This window comes from Scyliorhinus torazame, chromosome 18, assembly GCF_047496885.1.
Source record: "Scyliorhinus torazame isolate Kashiwa2021f chromosome 18, sScyTor2.1, whole genome shotgun sequence".
Taxonomy (NCBI): Eukaryota; Metazoa; Chordata; class Chondrichthyes; order Carcharhiniformes; family Scyliorhinidae; genus Scyliorhinus; species Scyliorhinus torazame.
Window position 1 is genome coordinate 96,544,993 of NC_092724.1, and position 23,823 is coordinate 96,568,815.

At 48.6% G+C, this 23,823-nt stretch overlaps 1 protein-coding gene across 5 annotated transcripts in view; it reads left to right on the forward strand.

Moving 5' to 3' along the window:
- The window catches only part of LOC140395380 (uncharacterized), a 242,299-nt gene that overhangs the window by 93,311 nt on the left and 125,165 nt on the right, over positions 1–23,823 (forward strand). For 4 of the 5 annotated variants that reach the window (XR_011936169.1, XM_072483074.1, XM_072483071.1 and 1 more), the window contains exon 7: positions 10,316–10,402. The exons of the other annotated variant lie outside the window; for it this stretch is intronic. Coding sequence is in view for 3 of the 4 variants with exons in the window: in XM_072483074.1 (XP_072339175.1) it covers positions 10,316–10,402 (87 nt within the window). In the remaining variant the exon portion in view is untranslated. The remainder of the gene's footprint in view (positions 1–10,315; positions 10,403–23,823) is intronic. 5 annotated transcript variants of the gene reach the window in all.

Consider the following 23,823-nt stretch of genomic DNA (forward strand, 5'->3'; position numbering starts at 1 on the left):
ATACTTTTCACTGTGTACTAATAATAAATCAAATCAAAAAGATTGATCCTCTCAGGACAAACTTAATTTTCTCAAGCCTGAGAAACCCAGCTATGTCGATAACCCATAACCCCAATTTCAGGAGCTCCGATTCCCTCCACGCTAACAAGATCTGTCTCCGGGTTATCAAGGAGGCAGCGGCCAAAACGTCAGTCTCTCTCGCCCCTGGACTCCCCGGTCTTCCGACACTTCAAAGATCCCCCACCTCAGGACTCAGTGCCAACCTCGTTTTTAGCACCGTGGACATGACACGGCAAATCCCTGCCAGAATTCCGTAAGCTTTGGACATGCCCCAAACATGTGGACATGATTTGCTGGCCCTCCTGCATACCACGCACACCTGTCCTCTACCCCAAAAAACTTGCTCAGCTGGACTACCGTCATGTGTGCCCGGTGAACCACCTTGAATTGTATCAGGCTGAGCCTGGTGAGGACGTGTTGACTCTACTCAGAGCATCGTCCCACAGACCTGCCTCTAGCTCCTTATCCAGCTCATCTTCCCACTTACGCTTTACCTCCCCTATCTGGGTTCCCTCCCACTCCATGAGCTCTTTATAAATTTCCGAGATCTTCCCCTCCCCCACTCAGAAAAACTTTCATTAATCATTGCTCTTTGTTTCCTGTCATTCAGCCATTTTTGTATCCATGTTGCTACTATCCCGTTTATTCCATGAGCTCTAACTATTTTCACAAGTCGATTGCGTTGCACTGTATCAAATGCCCTATGGAAGTCCATGTGCACCACATTAACGACATCACCTCATCAACCATTTTGTTACCTTTCAAAAAACTCCCATCAAATTAGTTAAACATAATTTTCCCTTAAGAAGTCCATGCTGGCTCTGCTTAATTAACCTGTATTTGTCCATGTGACTTAATTTTTTCCTGAATTGTTTTTAGAAGATCCCCACCACCGACATATTGACAGTTATGAGAACCTACCCTCACACTAGCTTCTTTCCATGCTGCTTTCTTCTGGACACTTGGATCACATGAGTATGTGTCACTTTCTTCTGTGGCATCACAGATTATTAATAGCTAACACTTTATGGGACTGAGTCTTACATACTCCATTACACAACATTTCCTTCTCGCCCGTCTCTGTTCAGACTTCAACGTTCTCTGACGTTCTTGGAAAGCCAATGCTTTAGTCTCCAAGTCATTCTGAACATTTCATTGTTTTGAAGCCTCATTGGAAATGTCGCCTCTTTTTGCACTCTGTGGTAAATGTTGTTTTTCTTTCTCTCTCAGTGTTCTCTTCTTCTCTCTCTTCCTCTGTTTTTTTGAGATCCTTACTGGAAACCGATAAGCATTGTGGTGCCTTCACTAGTTGACCATAACTCGTTCTCCTCTTGTTTATAGGGAATGAGGCATTTGCGTTCTGCAATTGCTCCTCTGGACGCTGTTGAATAGAATTCGAATGAGTAGATGGTTCTTTCGATTCCTGTTTGTGAATTGTACAAGCTATACCCCTGGATATAATTCCTTCCAATGAACCATTAAACCGAATACCATGCTCTAGCTCTGCACTTGGTAATATCTAAGTGACTTTGATGTGACATTGTAAGGTTTCAAGACCCAATGCTCTTGGGATTACTATTCTATCATTGTATGTCAGCAAATCATTGAGCAATGCCAGATGTGATCTCTGCTCAAAATATGGTCTCAAGATAGGGCTATGTGGTATATATGCTAGCCATCTTCTAATGTAACATTTTCTGATCTGTTTATAGTGCTCTTCAGATTTTTCATTTTCTTTACTTTCACTCAATCTTTGTATAGTTGCCGGTAATGCACAGTCTGTCATTATAGCAAACCTCTCGACTTCTTTCACATATACGAATATCGAACTTCATCAATCTTAATTTAAACCTATGAGCTCTTAGTGGCATTACTGCAAGCTCTTTTGAATGCAGTTGTGTGAATGATTTCTGATGTGCTTCTTCCCATTACCATTCATTGTCTTGGTGTTGACAACTGGCGTAGTGGCTCGTTGAGCTCTTATTTTATTTTTTATATATGATACTACTTGATTCACTGTTTCCAGGTACCTTTATAACTCCGTGATCTTCTTTGAGAGGGAAATTCTTTTATGACTCTGGTCATCAGTGGATCAACCTTTATTCCTGATGTACTCACTATGTGACCAAGAAATCATATTGCTTGCTTTGAAAACTCGCACTTCGTCTGTGTTAATCCTGCTCTTGTAGTCTTCTCAGCAATTCTCATGTCATGATCTGCTTGAGTGGACCCATGTATCAACATTGTCAGCAAAATGGCAAACAACTCCATGTTGCCTCTAAAAGATTTCACATTATTCTTTGAAATATCTCTGGTGTTGGGGTTGGGATTGTGGTGCGGCTAATAGGGAGGGGAGTGGGGGGGGGGGGGGGGGGGGGGGGGGGGAGCTGCTCTGCTGACAGGGGAGGAACTTTTGCTAGGGGACAAAAGGGAGGTCGACGACGGCAGAGGCCCGAGGGCGGGCCTGAGGAGGTGAGGGACGCGAGCTCGAGGCTGGCCTAAGAAGGGTGATGGCTGATCGGCAGGGGGTGGAGGGGGAAGCCCCCCCCCCCTGGACTAGGCTGATCACTTGGAACGTCAGAGGGCTAAATTGGGCGGTTCAGAAGGCTCGCATGTTTGCGCATCTGAGGGGGACTGAAGGCGGACATGCAATGTTACAAGATCCACACCTGAAGGTTATAGACCAGATCAGATTGAGGAAGGGGTGGGTCGGCCAAGTATTTCATTCAGGGCTGGACTCTAAGACCAGGGTGGGTCGCGATCCTGACCAAACACGGGTAGCGTTTTGATGCAGGGAGAATTGTGTCTCACGCGGGGGGCAGATACATCATGGTGAGTGGGAAGCTTAAGGGGCTGATTTAGCACAGGGCTAAATCGCTGGCTTTGAAAGCAGACCAAGGCAGGCCAGCAGCACGGTTCAATTCCCGTACCAGCCTCCCCGAACAGGCGCCGAATGTGGCGACTAGGGGCTTTTCACAGTAACTTCATTTGAAGCCTACTTGTGACAATAAGCGATTTTCATTTAATTCATACTTGTGAATATATATGCACCAAATTGGATGATGTGGAATTCGTGAGGCGGGTGTTCGGTACGATCCAGGACCTAGAGTCACATAAGCTGATCATGTGGGGGAGATTTTAATAGTCATTGATCCAGGGTTGACCAGTCAAAATCTAGGGACAGGGAGGGTGCAGCGTAGCGAAGGAACTAAAGGGGTTCATGGAGTACATGGGGGGGGGGGGGGGGTTAGATCCATGGAGGTTTGGACAGCCAAGAGTGAAGAAGTTTTCTTTTTTCTCCCATGTGCACAAAGTATATTCTCGGATCGACTTTTTTATCCTGAGCAGGGCGTTACTGGCGGGGTTTGGTTGATACCGAGTATTCGTGCGATCACTGTGTCGGACCATGCTCCACATTGGATGGATTTACAGGTGAGTAAGGAGAGACGTCAGCGCCCGCTATGGAGGTTGGATGTGGACTATTAGCAGATGAGGGGGTGTGCGGGCTGGTGAGCAAGTCCATTCAGAACTATTTGGAAATAAATGATACGGGGGAAGTGTCAGCTGCAACGGTGTGGGAAGCTCTGAAGGCAGTGGTTCGGGGGGAGTTAATCTCGATACGGGCCCATAGAGAAAAGATGGAACGAGCAGAAATGGATAGGCTGGTTGGGGAGATACTCCAGGTGGATAGGAGATATTCGGAGGCCCCTGAGGCGGGGTTATTGAAGGAGTGGCGGAGGCTACAGATGGAGCTTGGGCTGTTATATCCAGGGAAGGCGGTGGAGCAGTTGAGGGAAGGCAAGGGGGGCAGTTTATGAGTATGGGGAGAAGGCCAGTAGAATGCTAGCGCATCAGCTGAGGAAAAGGGAGGCGGCCAGGGAGATGGGGGGAGAGTAAAGGACAGAAGTGGGAATGCGCTCGTGGACCCAGTAGGGGTGAATGGGGTGTTTAAGGAATTTTATAGCAAGCTATATAAGTTTGGAACCCCCGGCTGGGTTGGAGGGGATGAGGCAGTACCTCGGTCAGTTGAAGTTCCCGAAGGTGGAGGAAGGACTGGTAGAAGGGTTGGAGGCCCCAATTGAAATTGAGGAAATAATGAAGGGCCATGCAGTTGGGTAAGGTCATGGGACCGGACGGCTACCCAGTGCAATTTTACAAGAAGTTTTTGGAGATGTTGGGCCCGCTGCTGGTGAGGGCATTTAATGAGGCAAGGGAAGTGGGGTGTCCTTTCCCCAACAATGTTACAGGTCTCGATCTCATTGATTCTGAAGAGGGTGAAGACCCTGAGCTATGTGGGTCATACAGGCCAATCTCCCTATTGAATGTGGATGCTAAACTGCTGGCTAAAATATTGGCCATGAGGATAGAGGAGTGTTCCGGAGGTGATAGGGGAAGACCAGATGGGATTTGTGAAGGGCAGGCAACTTACGGCCAATGTTAGAAGGTTCCTAAATGTTATCATGATGCCCTCAGAGAGGAGGGGGGTGCGGTGAGATGGAGATGGTGGTTGCGATGGACGTGGAGAAGGCCTTTGACCGGGTGGAGTGGAATTATTTGTGGGAGGTGTTAGGAAGGTTCGGGTTTGGACAGGGCTTCATTGATTGGGTGCGGTTGCTTTATCTGGCACCAGTAGCAAGCATGCGAACGAATCGGCTGAGGTTGGGCTATTTTAAGCTGCACCGGGGGACAAGGAAAGGGTGTCCACTCTCCCCGCTGTTGTTTGCTCTGCCCATAGAGCCATTGGCGATGGCGTTAAGAACTTCTAGGAACTGGAATGGGCTGGTCCGGGGGTGTGGGGTGTGGGGGGGTGGAACACCAGGTCTCGCTTTACGCGGACGACCTGCTCCTGTATATTTCTGGCCCGTTAGGGGAGATGGGGAGATTATGTAGATCCTAGGGGAATTTGGTCGGTTTTCGGGGTATAAATTGAATATGGAGGAAAAGTGAGATGTTCGCGATCCAGTCGAGGGGGCAGGAGAGGAGACTGCGAGAGCTGCATTTAGAGTGGTGGGAAGGAGCTTTCGCTATCCGGGAATCCAGGTGGCACGGGAATGGGGGACATTGCACAAGCTAAACTTGTCGCGGCTTGTCGAGCAAATGAAGGAGGACTTTAGGAGATGGGACATGCTCCCGCTGTCACTGGCGGGGAGGGCACAGTCCGTGAAAATGACGGTCCACCCCAGATTTCTGTTCCTTTTTCAGTACCTCCCCATCTTTATCCCGAGGGCCTTTTTTAATCGGGTAAATAGGGTGATTTTGGGCTTTGTGTGGGCAGTTAAAACCCCACAAGTGAAGAAAGTGTTGCTGGAATGTAGCCGGGGGCAGGGTGGGTTGGCACTGCCGAACTTTTGTAACTACTACTGGGCGGCAAATATAGCCATGATTAGGAAGTGGGTAGTGGGGTTGGGCGTCGGTGTGGTAGAGGCGGCATCATGCAAGGATACAAGTCTGGGGCGCTGATAACGGCACCTCTGGTTCTCGCCGGCCCGGTACTCCACAAGCCTGGTGGTGGTGGCGGCCCTGAGAGTCTGGGGGCAGTGGAGCAAATATAGGAGAACGGAGGAGCATCAGTCTGGGCCCCGATTTATAATAACCATCGGTTCGTACTGGGAAGGCTGGATGGAAGGTTTCAGAGATGGCAAAGAGAAGGGATCAAGAGGAAGGGAAATTTATTTATAGATGGGAGCTTCCTCTGTTTGAAAGATTTGGAGGAGAAATTTGAACTGCCAGCAGGGGATGGGTTTAGGTATCTGCAGGTACGAGATTTTTTTGAGAAGGCAGGTTCCGACCTTTCCGCTCCTGCCACCACCGGGGATACAGGACAGGGTAGTTTCCAGAACGGGGGTGGAGAGGGCAAGGTATCAGATATCTACAAAGAACATATGGAGTCGGAGGAAACTCAGATAGAGGAGCTAAAGGGCAAGTGAGACGGTGAGCTGGGCGAGAGATAGAGGCGGGTTTGTGGGTGGATGCCTTAGGGAGGATTAACACATCCTCATCATGTGCCAGGCTCAGCCTGATACAATTTAAGGTAGTCCACCGGGCACACATGACGGTGGCCCGGATGAACAATGTTTTGGGGATAGAGGATAGGTGTGAGGTGCGCGGGAGGGCCAGGAAATCATGTCCACATGTTTTGGGCATGCCCAAAGCTTAGAGGATTTAGGCAAGGTTTCGCTGATGTCATGTCCAAGTTACTTAAAACAAGGGTGGTGCTGAGTCCCGAGGTGGCGATCTTTGGAGTGTCGGAAGAGCCAGGAGTCCAGGGGGCGAGATAGGCTGATGTTTTGGCCTTTGCCTCCCTGGTAGCCCGGAGACAGATACTGTTAATGTGGGGGACTCGAAGCCCCCAAAATCAGAGACCTGGGTTAGCGACATGGCTGGGTTTCTCAGTCTTGAGAAAATAAAGTTCGCACTCTTCCCTATACCCACCTCTTCATTCACTTGAGGAAGTAGCAGTGCTCCGAAAGCTAGTGATTCGAAACAAACCTGTTGGACTTTAACCTGGCGTTGTAAGATTTCTTACTGTGCTCACCCCAGTCCAACGCCGGCGTCTCCACATCATGACTACCATCGACACCGCAAACTGCCGGCTCAAAGTGGAGAGGATCTCCAAGAAGATCGCACATATAGACACTGACATCAAGTTTCTACAAAAGTGCAAGAAAGCAGATCGTCTTGCAATTTTGACTTTGTCTTTATCTTTGGAAGTAATGGGTGTGGAAACTTTCTGGGTGTACAACAGCATATTGGATTCCCTTCTGGGCTTACTGTTAATACGATATGCTGTACTAATCCCATCCTGTAAATAACTTTGGGAGCCCGGCTCTGGAATTTCCCATTGACCTTCACCATTATTTATTTTCTGTTACAGAATAGGTACAATTCCATGCATGCCTTTCTGATTTAAAAGTAACAATTCTGGCCTTGAATTACGTTTAGTATTTCAGTGAATACTTTCTCTCTGTTCTGTTAATTGTTAATTCTCCCACAACCCTCAGCTCTGTTCTTTCTGGTCCATGTAGCTTTCTATAGGATAGTTTAAGAACCCTCTTCGTTAACCATGGTTCAGTGTCTCAAAGAACCGAAACTGCTGCTCCAGTATCTGGTTTAAAGTGTCTCTTGTGCCCTTCTAGCAGAATCTCTGCACTCCAATACTTTCCACTTACTTCTTTAATCTCTCCTAAGTAAAGTATCTCAATGTCTTCAAAATCTTCAGCTTCATGGACTCTTTCCTGGTGAAACATTTTCACCCTGAGTGTTCCGTCTGTTTTTTCTACTGTGGCATACGGCCTGAAAATACCCATGCTTTTGCACCAGTGGCATTGCACATCTTTGGCGGGGCAGTTCCTGTACCTGTGCCTTTCTCTGCTGCACCAACAGCTGGTCGGGGCGGCACCATTAATTGCCTTTCATGCCACACCTGTCTCATTCTCTCTATTTTCTCTTTTTTTAATGTCTGACAAATTCAACTGTACCTGTTACTTTAGGATTCAGGCTGTCTCTCTCTCTCTCTCTCTCTCTGTCCTCTGACCACTGATTGGTTTTGCTCCCGTGTCTACTTAAGTGATTTGCCTTTGCCAGCATCAAATCACCTCGAGACTGTAAATTATCTAAAAAACATCCGCTACTCCAATAACTATTCTATCGTGAATTAGCCTCTTGCTCAGATTACCCAACTGACACCCTAATTTTATTGTAATATATTTACAGTTATAAGAACACTCTTTTACATGAGCTTCTTTCCATCATGCTTTCTTCTACACTTTCAGATCACATGAATATGTGTCACATCCTTCTATAGCATTACAGACAATTACAGTAACCCTTAATGGGAATTAGCCTAACATACTCTATTATACTATGGAAATAAGATAGCAATTCATATGAATAGAAGGCAACAAGCATATATTGTCATTACTCTCAATTTAAGTTCTTCCAATCTGGCAGGCAAGTCAGCAAAACAATCTTGGTCAAAGTCATTGATGATACTGCAAACTGAAACTCAATTTCTCTCCTTGATCTTAATATTCTGTAAGGATCCTCGTGTAAATCCTTGTCAGTCCTTTATTTTCCTTTGTAGTTTCTGTTCTTTTTGGCTTTTATAATTGTTTTACCAGGACAATTACTGGGGCCTATGCCTTTATGATGGACTTCTCTTTTAATTAAAAGAAATCGCTTAGCAAGCTGTTGTGCTGATATCAGTGAAGGCTCATTGTGATGGACTTGGCTGTCAGTCAATGGACTACTTTAAATTCCCGGGTTTTGACTAACACTCGATGCTCATTGGGCCTGATCGTTCCGGAATGTTTCTTACTTTGTGAGACTGGGCTTTTGTTTTCAGTTTTCGTTTTGAACTCGGAACTTAAGGAAGCTCTGTTTGAATCTCTCTCAAACACCCCAGTTCGGGCTCTGTTTTCTCCTCAGCCAATCAGGTAAAAGATCAGGTTTTTGTTTGGATCAAGAAGGCTGTGGGCCACAGCTCTGATCTCTCCCTAAAGACTTAAAGAAAAGGCCTTTCTCTCTGCGCAACCTGCAGGAAAATCCAGTCCAGCACCAGCTGCAGGCAGGGTGGGTTGTTTGACAACCTTTTTAAAACTCTCATGTGGAGAACTCTAGTCTTATCTCAGTGAGGCGGATGGTTAATCTGGTGGAGTTGGGGGCAAGTCAGAATTAAATAGATCTGAGGGGGATCTTCCATGTGAAGGCCCAGGTTAACCCAAGTTAAAGTAACTCCCCAGAGGAAACCACAGCCTGAAAGTCCGGCCTAAATGCTCCAGCCAGAAGAACCTCGTTAGCAATCTAACTGGTGGTTTCAACACTCCATGTCCTGATGGCCAACTACAACAATTTCAGTATCAGCAACAAGGTCATTCATCTCTCTTTTTTCCATTTTAATCCCTATCATTTTACCCTTTTCCCTTCCCCCTGTGTGTGTCTGTCGTGTGTGTGTTTGGATAAAGGGTGGGACGGCAAAAATGGAGGAATAATAATTAGCTGGCCAATATTCGATTCTAATTTTTGCATGCCTTACCTCTATTGTTGTTGTAAATAAACAATTTTTGTGTTTTACTTACAAATCTGGTACTTGTAAGTCATTGGAGTAGTCAAGAGCCAAAGATCTCAGAAACTTTATTCGAATTATTGGTTGATTCATGTGTTGGGACTCTGGGACCGGTGGGACTGGAACCGGCCATGCACTACCCCAGGGTGAATTAACAACCGTTGATACTATTGACCACTTGGGCACCACATGGTTAATCTACAAGTTACTGTCCTCTTGTGAGTCCACTTCTATCTGCCCTAGTCCTGTCATTACAGTTGCTCAGAAATGTTTCTTCTCTTGACGCTTGTACAATTCCACCTAGCCTGTCCCAGGAACCCCCTTAATCTTCTTCTATTTGTTATTTACATTCAACTTGCTGGCAACATGTTCTGTAGCCACAATTAGTTTTCCTAAGTACAAAGACGAAGCCTCATTCTGCCTCACTGCATTGACTCCATGACTTGCTACATTTTCCAATTGCCTATTGAGGATGATTTCTCTATTCCTTGGCTCAATTCTAGCAAAGCTGAGACTGTAGTATTTTTGGCTACCAGCCGCAACTGCAAGGCTCTGGTCTGGATTTCTTCATTAACACCTGGGTTGCACCTTTGGCTGAATCCAGTTGCATCCTTCATGATCTTGAGCTAAGCTTTCCAATCCACAACTGATCAGTCACCAAGCTTGAATATTTTTACTAGAATGCATTAATTGACCTCCAGAAAAAAATCCTACTTTATCCCGTTATCTGTTTTTTCTTCTCCTTTGCCTATTGAATGCCTAGTCCACATCTTCATCCTTTTCCAATTGGCTCCGTCTGCATCTTTTTTCACTTGTCTGCCATTCACACCCTCTGAGCTCTGTGGCCCAAATCCACACCTCCATGTTCATCGCTCTCTTCCTTGCTGAGGTCCCCGAAATGAAAGAATGTTTTGTTGTTCAGCAATGACATTATCACCTCTTCGGCTTTCTTCAGATAAATCTAATGTGAATTATTGTAGGTGGGAAGGTCATAGGAAAGGTGTTAAATTTAATTAAACTAGTTGCATGCGAGGACGAAATACATTTCTTGGACCACTAGAAATTTCCGGTTTGCGTTTGCACTGAGCCAGGGTGTGAACAAGAGTTAGTCTGTAACTTAATTAACATAAATAGCCATGCTGTAGAAGCAGAGTTTCACGGAGGTGTAGTAACTGCTTTATCTTTACTCAGGCCGTGAATGTGTTGCCCTGCCTCGAGGAGCTGCTTGCATCCCATAATGAATTGTGTGGGGTTATTGATCTCAGCAAATGTAATAAGGTCAGTATCTGATGCACAAAATACAAAAAGCCTTGCTGAGCATTTGCTGCATCTTTAGCAGTTACACAAATGGCATTGAAGTCTTCTTTCCATGTGATGTGGATTTGTAGAATTGGACTAAGAATTTTGATTAATTTGGGGTGGCACGGTGGCACAATGGCTAGCACTGCTGCTCACAGTGCCAGGACCTGGGTTCAATTCTGACCTTGTGTGACTGTGTGGAGGTTGTACGTTCTCTCCATGTCTGCGTGGGGTTCCTCCGGGTGCTCCGGTTTCTTCCCACAGTCCAAAGGTGTGCAGGTTAGGTGAACATAGAATCCGTATTTATCAGGACATTGGGGCAGATCTGGCAAAAAAAAGGGCCGAGTTTAATCAGGCAATGTCGGCGCTTTATAAAAGCGGGATGCATCGTTTCTCGGCCTTTTGGCTAAGATCAAGTGTACATAGAACATAGAACATAGAAAATACAGCACAGAACAGGCCCTTCGGCCCACGATGTTGTGCCGAACCTTTGTCCTAGATTAATCATAGATTATCATTGAATTTACAGTGCAGAAGGAGGCCATTCGGCCCTTTGAGTCTGCACCGGCTCTTGGAAAGAGCACCCTACCCAAACTCAACACCTCCACCCAACACCAAGGGCAATTTGGACATTAAGGGCAATTTATCATTGGCCAATTCACCTAACCCGCACATCTTTGGACTGTGGGAGGAAACCGGAGCACCCGGAGGAAACCCACGCAGACACGGGGAGGACGTGCAGACTCCGCACAGACAATGACCCAAGCCGGAATCGAACCTGGGACCATGGAGCTGTGAAGCAATTGTGCTATCCACAATGCTACCGTGCTACCCTTAAGAACAAATAAATCTACACTATATCATTTTACCGTAATCCATGTACCTATCCAATAGCTGCTTGAAGGTCCCTAATGTTTCCGACTCAACTACTTCCACAGGCAGTGCATTCCATGCCCCCACTACTCTCTGGGTAAAGAACCTACCTCTGATATCCCTCCTATATCTTCCACCTTTCACCTTAAGTTTATGTCCCCTTGTAATGGTGTGTTCCACCCGGGGAAAAAGTCTCTGACTGTCTACTCTATTTATTCCCCTGATCATCTTATAAACCTCTATCAAGTCGCCCCTCATCCTTCTCCGCTCTAATGAGAAAAGGCCTAAAACCCTCAACCTTTCCTCGTAAGACCTACTCTCCATTCCAGGCAACATGTAGTAGCCTTTTGGCTTAGATCTGTATGTCTCTCTTATGGGGACCATGAATTAGATTCAATTTGAATTTGAATTGGTTTTTGGAGCAGGCAAGGAGCTGGATTACACTGACCACACTCTGAGCCCTGGCTTTGTAATTCAGGAAAAGTAAAAAAAATTAAAATAAAAGCAGGGTGCGATTCGGCATGTTATTCCCAGCCAGACTCTGGGTCATGCAGCAGAGCAAGGAGTACTATTTCAATACTCCGGCGGAGGCAAATGACTTTGTACGGGTTAACGGTGATGAAGGCGGGTTGGAGGAAGATCACTGAAAAAAGCAGATACAGAGACTCGTGGACAATGTTAAATGTTTGCGCGGGACTGTACTGCCTTGTTCTGATCAGAAAAAACGGTCACAGGAGAGAGCGAGGACAGGGAAACGCAGGCGAGGGGGTAGGCAGAGAAAACAGGCAGTCGGCGGGCACAGGCAAAGGGCTAGATCAGCCCTGAAAGGGGAGCCACCATACTAGCAGGGATGGCTAGAACGGGAAGACAGGCAGTAAGGGCAGGCCGCAGCACACATCGCTGCGTGGAGGGAGCGTCTGGCCAGAGGGGGGGGGGGAGGTGACGACAGGGGCATGGAGGGAGAGTACGGGGGGGCGGGTGGTGGAGATGCAGGGAGGGTGTGGAGGGGGGGCAGGAAGGAACAAGGAATATGTAGGAAACGGGACGGGAAAAAAGAGTTCCCATTCTTTGGCACTCGGATTGGCTTTGGCAGGCAGGGAGCCGGCCAAGAAACCAGATGGCGCCGCAAGCAGCTACTTTGGAGGGTCCCTTTTCAGATGGGAGAAGGCGCTGGATCTTTTCACCGGGCCGTTAATGCCTCTGACGCTCCACGTGACTATCCTGATAGGTGGGGGGGCGTTTATGTCCCTCTCCCCCACTGTGGGGTCAACCACATTTACCTGGTGGATGCATCCCTGCACTCCGGGGGTTTTCTTTGTTTGGGGGCCATCCAAGATGGCCGTAATCATCGTTCTTTCCATGTGACAGTGCCCCTGCACTCCGGGGTTTCCCTTTGATTGGGGGCCATCCAAGATGGCCATAATCATCGTTCTTGCCATGTGGCAGTGCCCCTGCACTCCGGGGTTTCCCTTTGATTGGGGGCCATCCAAGATGGCCGTAATCATCGTTCTTGCCATGTGGCAGTGCCCCTGCACTCCGGGGTTTCCCTTTGATTGGGGGCCATCCAAGATGGCCGTAATCATCGTTCTTTCCATGTGGCAGTGCCCCTGCACTCCGGGGTTTCCCTTTGATTGGGGGCCATCCAAGATGGCCGTAATCATCGTACTTTCCATGTGGCAGTGCCCCTGTGCTCCGGGGTTTCCTTTTATCCAGGGGCCACCCAAGGTGGCTGTCCTTGCCACTCATTCCATGTTGCTGGGCCCCTGCAGTCTGGGATTTCTATTTGTTTCAGGGTCCATCAAGATGGCCGCTCTTGGTACCGCTGTTTTCGCTGCCACCATGTGCGACCTGTTGTAGCCAGCATTTCACCCACCCCCGGTTCCCTTCCTTGGGTCTGACCTCCCCTCTTGTACTCTCCTCTCCATGCCCCTCTGGGCTCCCCCCCCCCCTTTCCCCCCTATTTTCTAGCGCTGTCCCCCCTCCACTGCCAGGCACTCTCTCACTGTTGGGAGCTGTGCTGCGGCCTCCCCGTCGCCCGTAGTTCCCCGCACTGGCTTGCTTGCTAATGTGGTGCTCCCCACCCCACTGGAGCGATCCCGGTCTTCCCCCACCTGTCATGTTCTCTTCCCCTTCCCCTCTCCTCTCCCTCCTCTCCACCTGTTTCTGCATCACTCCGCTCTCACCCCATCTTTCCTTACTTAAAGCTAGGTCGAAAGCGAGACAGTTCTGTCCCATGCAAATATCTTTCTTTTAAAAATGAGTTTGTCATTCCTGTTGGCGCTGTTGTTGCTCTCTTCCCAGCTTGTATCTGTGCACAAACACATCCACTTTGGCCGAAGTGGTGAAGTAGAATTCCTTCCCTTGCAGTTTGGCCAGGTACACCATCTCAAATCGCACCCCACTCTTGTACAAGGCCGCCTTGGCCGTATTAAGTGCAGCGCGGTGCTTGGCCAGATCGGCCCCAATGTCTTGATAAACTCGGATTGAATAGCCTTCTCACTGGCAGGACTGAGTGTCTACCTTGCCCAGACAGGATTTTCTCCCGAACCTGGTATCTGTGCAGCATGGTTTTGTGAAGGGGAGGTCGTGTCTCAAAAACTTGATAGAGTTTTTCGAAGAGGTCACAAAGATGATTGATGCAGGTAGAACAGTGGATGTTGTCTATATGGACTTCAGTAAGGCCTTTGACAAGGTCCCTCATGGTAGACTAGTACAAAAGGTGAAGTCACACGGGATCAGGGGTGAGCTGGCAAGGTGGATACAGAACTGGCTAGATCATAGAAGGCAGAGAGTAGCAATGGAAGGGTGCTTTTCTGATTGGAGGGCTGTGACTACTGGTGTTCCGCAGGGATCAGTGCTGGGACCTTTGCTGTTCGTAGTACATATAAATGATTTGGAGGAAAATGTAACTGGTCTGATTAGTAAGTTTGCAGACGACACAAAGGTTGGTGCAATTGTGGAAAGCGATGAGGACTGTCAGAGGATACAGCAGGATTTAGATTGTTTGGAGACTTGGGCGGAGAGATGGCAGGTGGAGTTTATAAAATCATAGAATGTACAGTGCAGAAGGAGGCCAATCCGGACAAATGTGAGGTAATGCATTTTGGAAGGTCTGGTGCAGGTAGGGAATATACAGTAAATGGTAGAACCCTCAAGAGTATTGACAGTCAGAGAGATCGAGGTGTACAGGTCCACAGGTCACTGAAAAGGGCAACACAGGTGGAGAAGGTAGTCAAGAAGGCATACGGTATGCATACCTTCATTGGCCGGGGCATTGAGTATAAGAATTGGCAAGTCATGTTGCAGCTGTATAGAACCTTAGTTAGGCCACACTTGGAGTATAGTGTTCAATTCTGGTTGCCACACTACCAGAAGGATGTGGAGGCTTTAGAGAGGGTGCAGAAGAGATTTACCAGGATGTTGCCTGGTATGGAGGGCATTAGCTAAGAGGAGCGGTTGAATAAACTCGGTTTGTTCTCACTGGAACGACGGAGGTTGAGGGGCGACCTGATAGAGGTCTACAAAATTATGAGGGGCATAGACAGAGTGGATACTCGGAGGCTTTTTCCCACGGGTCAATTACTAGGGGCATAGGTTTAAGGTGCGAGGGGCAAGGTTTAGAGGAGATGTACGAGGCAAGTTTTTTTACACAGAGGGTAGTTGGTGCCTGTAACTCGCTGCTGGAGGAGGTGGTGGAAGCAGGGATGATAGTGACATTTAAGGGGCATCTTGACAAACAAATGAATAGGATGGGAATAGAGGGATAGTGTAGAAGATTTTAGCTTTGACGGGCAGCATGGTCGGCACAGACTTGGATGGCCGAAGGGCCTGTTCCTGTGCTGTACTTTTCTTTGTTCTTCGCTATTACAGCTCTTGGCTGCTCCCTGGCTTTAGGTTTTGGCCGGAGTGACCTGTGGGCTCTGTCTATCTCCAGGGGTTTGGGGAAGCTCTCCCTTACGACCAGGTTACCCAGCAGCTGGGCCACATAGTATGTGGGGCATCTGCCCTCAATGCCCTCCGGTAGGCCCACAATACGGAGATTCTGGTGGTGCGTCCGGCTCTCCTAGTACTCCACCATCCCCTTCAGGACCCTTGAGTCGCCACCAACAATGCCACTTCTGTTTCCAGGGAGGAATTTCGGTCACTCTGGTTGGTCACCGCATTTTCTAGGTCCTGATTGTAGCCTCCTGTGCTTCCAGTCAGCGCTCCGTTTTCTCCAACGCCACCTTAAAGAGGGCCAGAGCGTCTGTGATTGCCTTCTTCACTGTCACCGTCATTTGCAGCTTGATGGCATCTCTGTGTTTCTGGAGCTACTGAGTCAAAAGGTCCATCCACTCGCTTATCGGTGGATAGCCCGCGTGGGTTCCGGCGGTTCAGCTCGCTCAGGTGTGGCCATCACTGACTTGCTCCTCGTTTTTCTGTCGTTCCGTTCCTCCTGTCCAGTCTTTGGCTGACTCTGCCAACCCTTCGGGTCCTAGAGTTAGTGCCGGTCATTTATCGGTGGTTGCAACTGTCTTGTGAGTGGGTGGGTGGGGGTTCAACAAGTTTGGTGGCTAGTTTCGTGTTAAAAATTCAATTTTTTCTGACTTCCTGGAGGAGTGCCACCTTTCCTGCGTCCGCTCAGCACATCCCTCTCACCGTCCAGGTCTGCTGTTTCTAAACCACAAACAATTATCTAACAGCCTCTCTCTCTCACTCTGTTTGGTTTGAGGAGATGAGAAGGGTGGAAACACAACAGCAATATAATGTTTGGGGCTTTACAGTTCTTTTACACTAGATACTCTGTGATCCCCTTCACAGTTGTGGTGAGCGAGCCGACTTCTCCTGGAATCCTCCTCAATCACTTCTCACTGCTGCCCTCTGTTGGATGCCCTCACAGTGATATTTTTAAAAAATGTTGGTTTACAAACAGGCAGGCAGTGTGTCTGCAAAAGGTGCAATTAAGATGTCTTAAAAGTGGGATCATCATTCATTCCAATTATGTATTTATTTATAAAGGAAGCCCTATTGGAATTTTTTTCTGATTGCCGGCACTGCTGCCTCGGCGTGCCAGAGACCTGGGATCAATTCTGGCCTTGAGTAACTGTCTGTATGGAGTTCGCATTTTCTTCCCATGTCTGAATGTATTTCTTCCGGGTGCTCCCGTTTCCTCCCAAGCCCAAAGATGTGCAAGTTATGTGGATTGGCCATGATAATATTGCTCCCTCGTATCCAGGGATGTGCTGGTTTGGTGGGGTTATGGGGAAGGGCGCTCTTTAGGAGGGTGGGTGCAGATCTGATGGGCCCAATGGCCACCTTCTGCATTGTAGTGATTCTATGATTCCCTGGAGAGTAGATAATTTGAGACTTAGGTAAGTTGCTCATGGGATCTGAGTGGAATAAAGATGATGTAATTAATGGGAGGAGCCAGGTCTGTCGGTAGTTTTGCAGTTTGATATAGGTTTGGCATTCTGGAGCTTAAAGTTGAGCAGCGGTTTTTGCCAAATGCTGTCGGGTTGAGTAGTAGTCTGACACAGACAGAAAAATCTGTAGGCTGTTTCATAACACACATACTCTCTCTCTCTCTCACACACACAAAGTAGTCTTTCCAAGAAATCTCAATGCAAGTGTACAGCAAGTAACCCTGAGTTTGCTAACTCTATTTAACTTTTTACCTGTGATGGGCTTTGCTTAATTAGTGTTAGGGAAGGTATAAGTAGTAAAAATGGCTTCCTTTTAGTTATTGAATTGTTTAACTGTTAATTGAAAAGCTATTTTCTGTGATGTTAATGTGTTTAATCCTGTGTCCAGAAAAAAGTTTAATATGAAAGATACCCATTGGTCAGTGGATTCACTCCTGGAGCAAAGTATTCTTTCCTCACAGTTAAATTTTTTTTTAAAGCGTTTGGGGTTCTTGTTCGGTAACTAAAAAATGTTGGGGTCTGGTCTGGGATCTTACAGAGGAGCTACACCATATGGATTGCAACAGTTCAAGAAGGTGGCTCACCACCAGCTTCTGAATGGCAATTCGGCATGGTCAGTAATGCCGGCCACGCCAGCGACACCCACAACCTGTGAATGAATGAATAAATAAAATAAATTGGTGCAGTAATTTTTAGATTATAGAGTGAGCCTAGCTGTTGATGTATTTTTTTTAAATAAATATTTTATTGAAAATTTTTGGTCAACCATCACAGTACATTGTGTATCCTTTACACAATAATATAACAGTATAAATAACAATGACCTATTTTATAAACAAAGAATAAATAATATATAACAAAAACTAAAACTAAAACTAAATGGCAACTGCCTTGTCTCAGATAAACACTCTCCAAAAATATGATTTAACAGTTCAATATACAATTATTTATAGCAACGACCTATACATATTATACATATATATTAACAACCCTGAGAGTCCTTCTGGTTCCTCCCCCCCCTCCCCCCCCCCCCTCCCCTGGGCTGCTGCTGCTACCTTCTTCTTTTCCATTCCCTCTATCTTTCTGTGATGTATTCGACGAACGGTTGCCACCGCCTGGTGAACCCTTGAGCCGATCCCCTTAGGACGAACTTAATCCGTTCCAGCTTTATAAACCCTGCCATGTCATTTACCCAGGTCTCCACCCCCGGGGGCTTGGCTTCCTTCCACATCAACAGTATCCTGCGCCGGGCTACTAGGGACGCAAAGGCCAAAACGTCGGCCTCTCTCGCCTCCTGTACTCCCGGCTCTTGTGCAACCCCAAATATAGCCAACCCCCAGCTTGGTTCGACCCGGACCCCCACTACTTTCGAAAGCACCTTTGTCACCCCCACCCAGAACCCCTGTAGTGCCGGACATGACCAGAACATGTGGGTGTGATTCGCTGGGCTTCTCGAGCATCTCGCACACCTATCCTCTACCCCCAAAAGTTTACTGAGCCGTGCTCCAGTCATATGCGCCCTGTGTAACACCTTAAATTGAATCAGGCTTAGCCTGGCACATGAGGACGATGAGTTTACCCTACTTAGGGCATCCGCCCACAGCCCCTCCTCAATCTCCTCCCCCAGCTCTTCTTCCCATTTCCCTTTCAGCTCATCTACCATGATCTCCCCCTCGTCCCTCATTTCCCTATATATATCTGACACCTTACCGTCTCCCACCCATGTCTTTGAGATCACTCTGTCCTGCACCTCATGCGTCGGGAGCTATGGGAATTCCCTCACCTGTTGCCTCGCAAAAGCCCTCAGTTGCATATACCGGAATGCATTCCCTTGGGGCAACCCATATTTCTCGGTCAGCGCTCCCAGACTTGCGAACTTCCCATCCACAAACAGATCTTTCAGTTGCGTTACTCCTGCTCTTTGCCATAATCCAAATCCCCCATCCATTCTCCCCGGGGCAAACCTATGGTTATTTCTTATCGGGGACCCCACCAAGGCTCCCGTCTTTCCCCTATGCCGTCTCCACTGTCCCCAAATTTTCAAAGTCGCCACCACCACCGGGCTTGTGGTGTATTTCTTCGGTGAGAACGGCAATGGGGCCGTCACCATAGCTTGTAGGCTAGTCCCCCTACAGGACGCCCTCTCCAATCTCTTCCACGCCGCTCCCTCCTCTTCTCCCATCCACTTACTCACCATTGAGATATTGGCGGCCCAGTAGTACTCACTTAGGCTCGGTAGTGCTAGCCCCTCCCTATCCCTACTACGCTGTAAGAATCCCTTCCTCACTCTCGGGGTCTTCCCGGCTCACACAAAACTCATGATACTCTTTTCGATCCTTTTGAAAAAAGCCTTCGTGATCACCACCGGGAGGCACTGAAACACAAAGAGAAATCTCGGGAGGACTACCATTTTAACCGCCTGCACCCTCCCTGCCAGTGACAGGGATGCCATGACCCATGTCTTGAAGTCCTCCTCCATTTGTTCCACCAATCGCGTTAAATTTAACCTATGCAATGTACCCCAATTCTTGGCTATCTGGATCCCCAAGTAACAAAAGTCCCTTGTTACCTTTCTCAGGGGAAAGTCCTCTATTTCTCTGCTCTGCTCCCCTGGATGCACCACAAACAACTCACTTTTCCCCATGTTCAGTTTATATCCTGAGAATTCTCCAAACTCCCGAAGTGTCCGCATTATCTCTGGCATCCCCTCCGCCGGGTCCGCGACATATAACAACAAATCATCCGCATACAGAGATACCCGGTGTTCTTCCCCTCCTCTAAGTACTCCCCTCCACTTCTTGGAACCGCTCAATGCTATTGCCAGGGGCTCAATCGCCAGTGCAAACAGTAATGGGGACAGAGGGCACCCCTGCCTTGTCTCTCTATGGAGCCGAAAGTATGCAGATCCCCGTCCATTCGTGACCACACTCGCCACTGGGGCCCTATACAACAGCTGCACCCATCCAACATACTCATCTCCAAAACCAAATCTCCTCAGCACCTCCCACAAATAATCCCACTCCACTCTATCAAATGCTTTCTCGGCATCCATCGCCACCACTATCTCCGCTTCCCCCTCTGGTGGGGGCATCATCATTACCCCTAGCAGCCTCCGTATATTCGTATTCAGCTGTCTCCCCTTCACAAACCCAGTTTGGTCCTCATGGACCACCCTCGGGACACAATCCTCTATCCTCATTGCCATTACCTTGGCCAGAATCTTAGCGTCTACATTTAGGAGGGAAATAGGTCTATAGGACCCGCATTGCAGCGGGTCCTTTTCCTTCTTTAGGAGAAGCGATATCGTTGCCTCAGACATAGTCGGGGGCAGCTGTCCCCTTTCCTTTGCCTCATTAAAGGTCCTCATCAGTAGCGGGGCGAGCAAGTCCACATATTTCCTGTGAAATTCAACTGGGAATCCACCCGGTCCCGGAGCCTTCCCCGCCTGCATGCTCCTAATTCCTTTCACTACTTCCTCTATTTCAATCTGTGCTCCCAGTCCCACCCTTTCCTGCTCCTCCACCTTGGGAAATTCCAGCCGGTCCAGAAAGCCCATCATTCTCTCCCTCCCATCCGGGGGTTGAGCTTCGTATAATTTTTTATAAAATGCCTTGAACACTCCATTCACTCTCTCCGCTCCATCTCTCCTTCCTCATCCCTCACTCCCCCTATTTCCCTCGCTGCTCCCCTTTTCCTCAATTGGTGGGCCAGCAACCTGCTCGCCTTCTCCCCATATTCGTACTGTACACCCTGTGCCTTCCTCCACTGTGCCTCTGCAGTACCCGTTGTCAGCAAGTCAAATTCTACGTGTAGCCTTTGCCTTTCCCTGTACAGTCCCTCCTCCGGTGCCTCCGCATATTGCCTGTCCACCCTCAGAAGTTCTTGCAGCAACCGCTCCCGTTCCCTACTCTCCTGCTTTCCTTTATGTGCCCTTATTGATATCAACTCCCCTCTAACCACTGCCTTCAGCGCCTCCCAGACCACTCCCACCTGGACCTCCCCATTATCATTGAGTTCCAAGTACTTTTCAATGCACCCCCTCACCCTTAGACACACCCCCTCATCTGCCATTAGTCCCATGTCTATTCTCCAGGGTGGGCACCCTTCTGTTCCCTCCCCTATCTCCAAGTCCACCCAATGTGGAGCGTGATCCGAAATGGCTATAGCCGTATACTCCGTTCCCCTCACCTTCGGGATCAACGCCCTTCCCAAAACAAAAAAGTCTATTCGCGAATAGACTTTGTGGACATAGGAGAAAAACGAAAACTCCTTACTCCTAGGTCTGCTAAATCTCCACGGGTCTACTCCTCCCATCTGCTCCATAAAATCTTTAAGCACCTTGGCTGCTGCCGGCCTCCTTCCAGTCCTGGACCTCGACCTGTCCAGCCCTGGTTCCAACACCGTATTGAAATCTCCCCCCATTACCAACTTTCCCACTTCTAGGTCCGGGATGCGTCCTAGCATACGCCTCATAAAATTGGCATCATCCCAGTTCGGGGCATATACGTTTACCAAAACCACCGTCTCCCCCTGTAGTTTGCCACTCACCATCACGTATCTGCCCCCGCTATCCGCCACTATAGTCTTTGCCTCAAACATTACCCGCTTCCCCACAAATATAGCCACCCCCCTGTTTTTCGAATCTAGCCCCGAATGGAACACCTGCCCCACCCAGCCTTTAGAACATAGAACATAGAACAATACAGCGCAGTACAGGCCCTTCGGCCCACGATGTTGCACCGAAACAAAAGCCATCTAACCTACACTATGCCATTATCATCCATATGTTTATCTAATAAACTTTTAAATGCCCTCAATGTTGGCGAGTTCACTACTGTAGCAGGTAGGGCATTCCACGGCCTCACTACTCTTTGCGTAAAGAACCTACCTCAGACCTCTGTCCTATATCTATTACCCCTCAGTTTAAAGTTATGTCCCCTCGTGCCAGCCATATCCATCCGCGGGAGAAGGCTCTCACTGTCCACCCTATCCAACCCCCTGATCATTTTGTATGCACCTTTGCGTAGTCTCACCTGGTCTATCAGTTTCAAGTGCGTTTCCTGTAACATAACCACGTCTGCCTTAAGTTTCTTAAGGTGTGCGAGTACCCGTGCCCTCTTTATCGGCCCGTTCAGCCCTCTCACGTTCCACGTGATCAGCCGGGTTGGGGGGCTTTTTACCCCCCCCCCTTGTCGATTAGCCATCCCCTTTTTCCAGCTCCTCACCCGGTTCCCACGCAGCTGTGTCCCCCCCCAAGCGGTGCCCCCCCGCCCATCCCACCCCATACCAGCTCCCCCCTCTCCCCAGCAGCAGCAGCCCAATAATTCCCCCCTCCCACCCCCCCCCGCTAGATCCCCCACTAGCGTAGTTACACCCCCCATGTTGCTCCCAGAAGTCAGCAAACTCTGGCCGACCTCGGCTTCCCCCCGTGACCTCGGCTCGCACCGTGCGACGCCCCCTACTTCCTGCTTCCCTATTCCCGCCATGATTATCATAGCGCGGGAACCGAGCCCGCGCTTCCCCCTTGGCCCCGCCCCCAATGGCCAACGCCCCATCTCCTCCACCTCCTTTCCTCCCCCCACAATCTCCTGTGGAAGAGAGAAAAGTTACCACATCGCAGGATTAATAACATAAAACTCCTCTTTCCCCCCTTTTTCCCCCCCTCTTCGCCCCCCATACTCGCCCCACCACTTTGTTTCAAACGTTCTTTTTTTTAATAACCCACTCATTCCAATTTTTCTTCCACGATAAAAGTCCACGCCTCATCCGCCGTCTCAAAGTAGTGGTGCCTCCCTTGATATGTGACCCACAGTCTTGCCGGTTGCAGCATTCCGAATTTTATCTTCTTTTTGTGAAGCACCGCCTTGGCCCGATTAAAGCTCGCCCTCCTTCTCGCCACCTCCGCACTCCAGTCTTGGTATATGTGGATCACCGCGTTCTCCCACTTACTGCTCTGAGTTTTCTTTGCCCATCTAAGGACCATCTCTCTATCCTTAAAATGGAGGAATCTCACCACTATGGCTCTAGGAATTTCTCCTGCTCTCGGTCCTCGCGCCATCACTCGGTATGCTCCCTCCACCTCCAGCGGACCCGCCGGGGCCTCCGCTCCCATTAACGAGTGCAGCATCGTGCTCACATATGCCCCGACGTCCGCTCCCTCCGTACCTTCAGGAAGACCAAGAATCCTTAGGTTGTTCCTCCTCGCGTTGTTCTCCAGCGCCTCCAGCCTTTCCACACATCGTTTATGGTGTGCCTCGTGCATCTCCGTCTTCACCACCAGGCCCTGTATGTCGTCCTCATTCTCGGCAGCCTTTGCCTTCACGACCCGAAGCTCCCGCTCCTGGGTCTTTTGCTCCTCCTTTAGCCCTTCGATCGCCTGTAATATCGGGGCCAACAGCTCCTTCTTCATTTCCTTTTTGAGTTCTTCCACGCAGCGTTTCAAAAACTCGTGTTGTTCAGGGCCCCATATTAAACTGCCACCTTCCGACGCCATCTTGGTTTTTGCTTGCCTTCCTTGCCGCTGCTCTAAAGGATCCACCGCAATCCGGCCACCTTCCTCTCCTTTTTTCATTCCTATCCAGGGGGGATTCCCTTCTGGTTCACCGCACAGTACTTTTAGCCGTTAAAATTGCCGTTGGGGCTCTTATTAAGAGCCCAAAAGTCCATTCCACCGGGAGCTGCCGAAACGTGCGACTCAGCTGGTCATCGCCGCACCCGGAAGTCCGCTGTTGATGTATTTAATCGTCTCAATTGATATTGATTTTGGTGGAAATCCAACCTATGCTGCCATAGGATAAAGGGCACAGAAGTGGGACAATCGGCCCAACAAGTCCATTTGGGCATTTATGCTCCACCCCAGCTTCCTCCCACCTGTCCTCACATCTTTCCTTGTCTAAATCTCTCTATTCCCTTCTCTCTTATTTGCTTGTCTCATGTCCCCTTAAATGCATCTATACTGTTCGCTTCAACTGTAGCCATCTGGGATAGCCACTTCCAGAATACAAAATGGATGCTCGCAAAGACTGGAGGGAACTATGGACAATGCTCGGAAAGCAAGAAGGCACAGAGCCTGTATGCATATTGGAAAGGCAGCTCCCAGCCGGGACTGAAACTGTAGGTCAATTA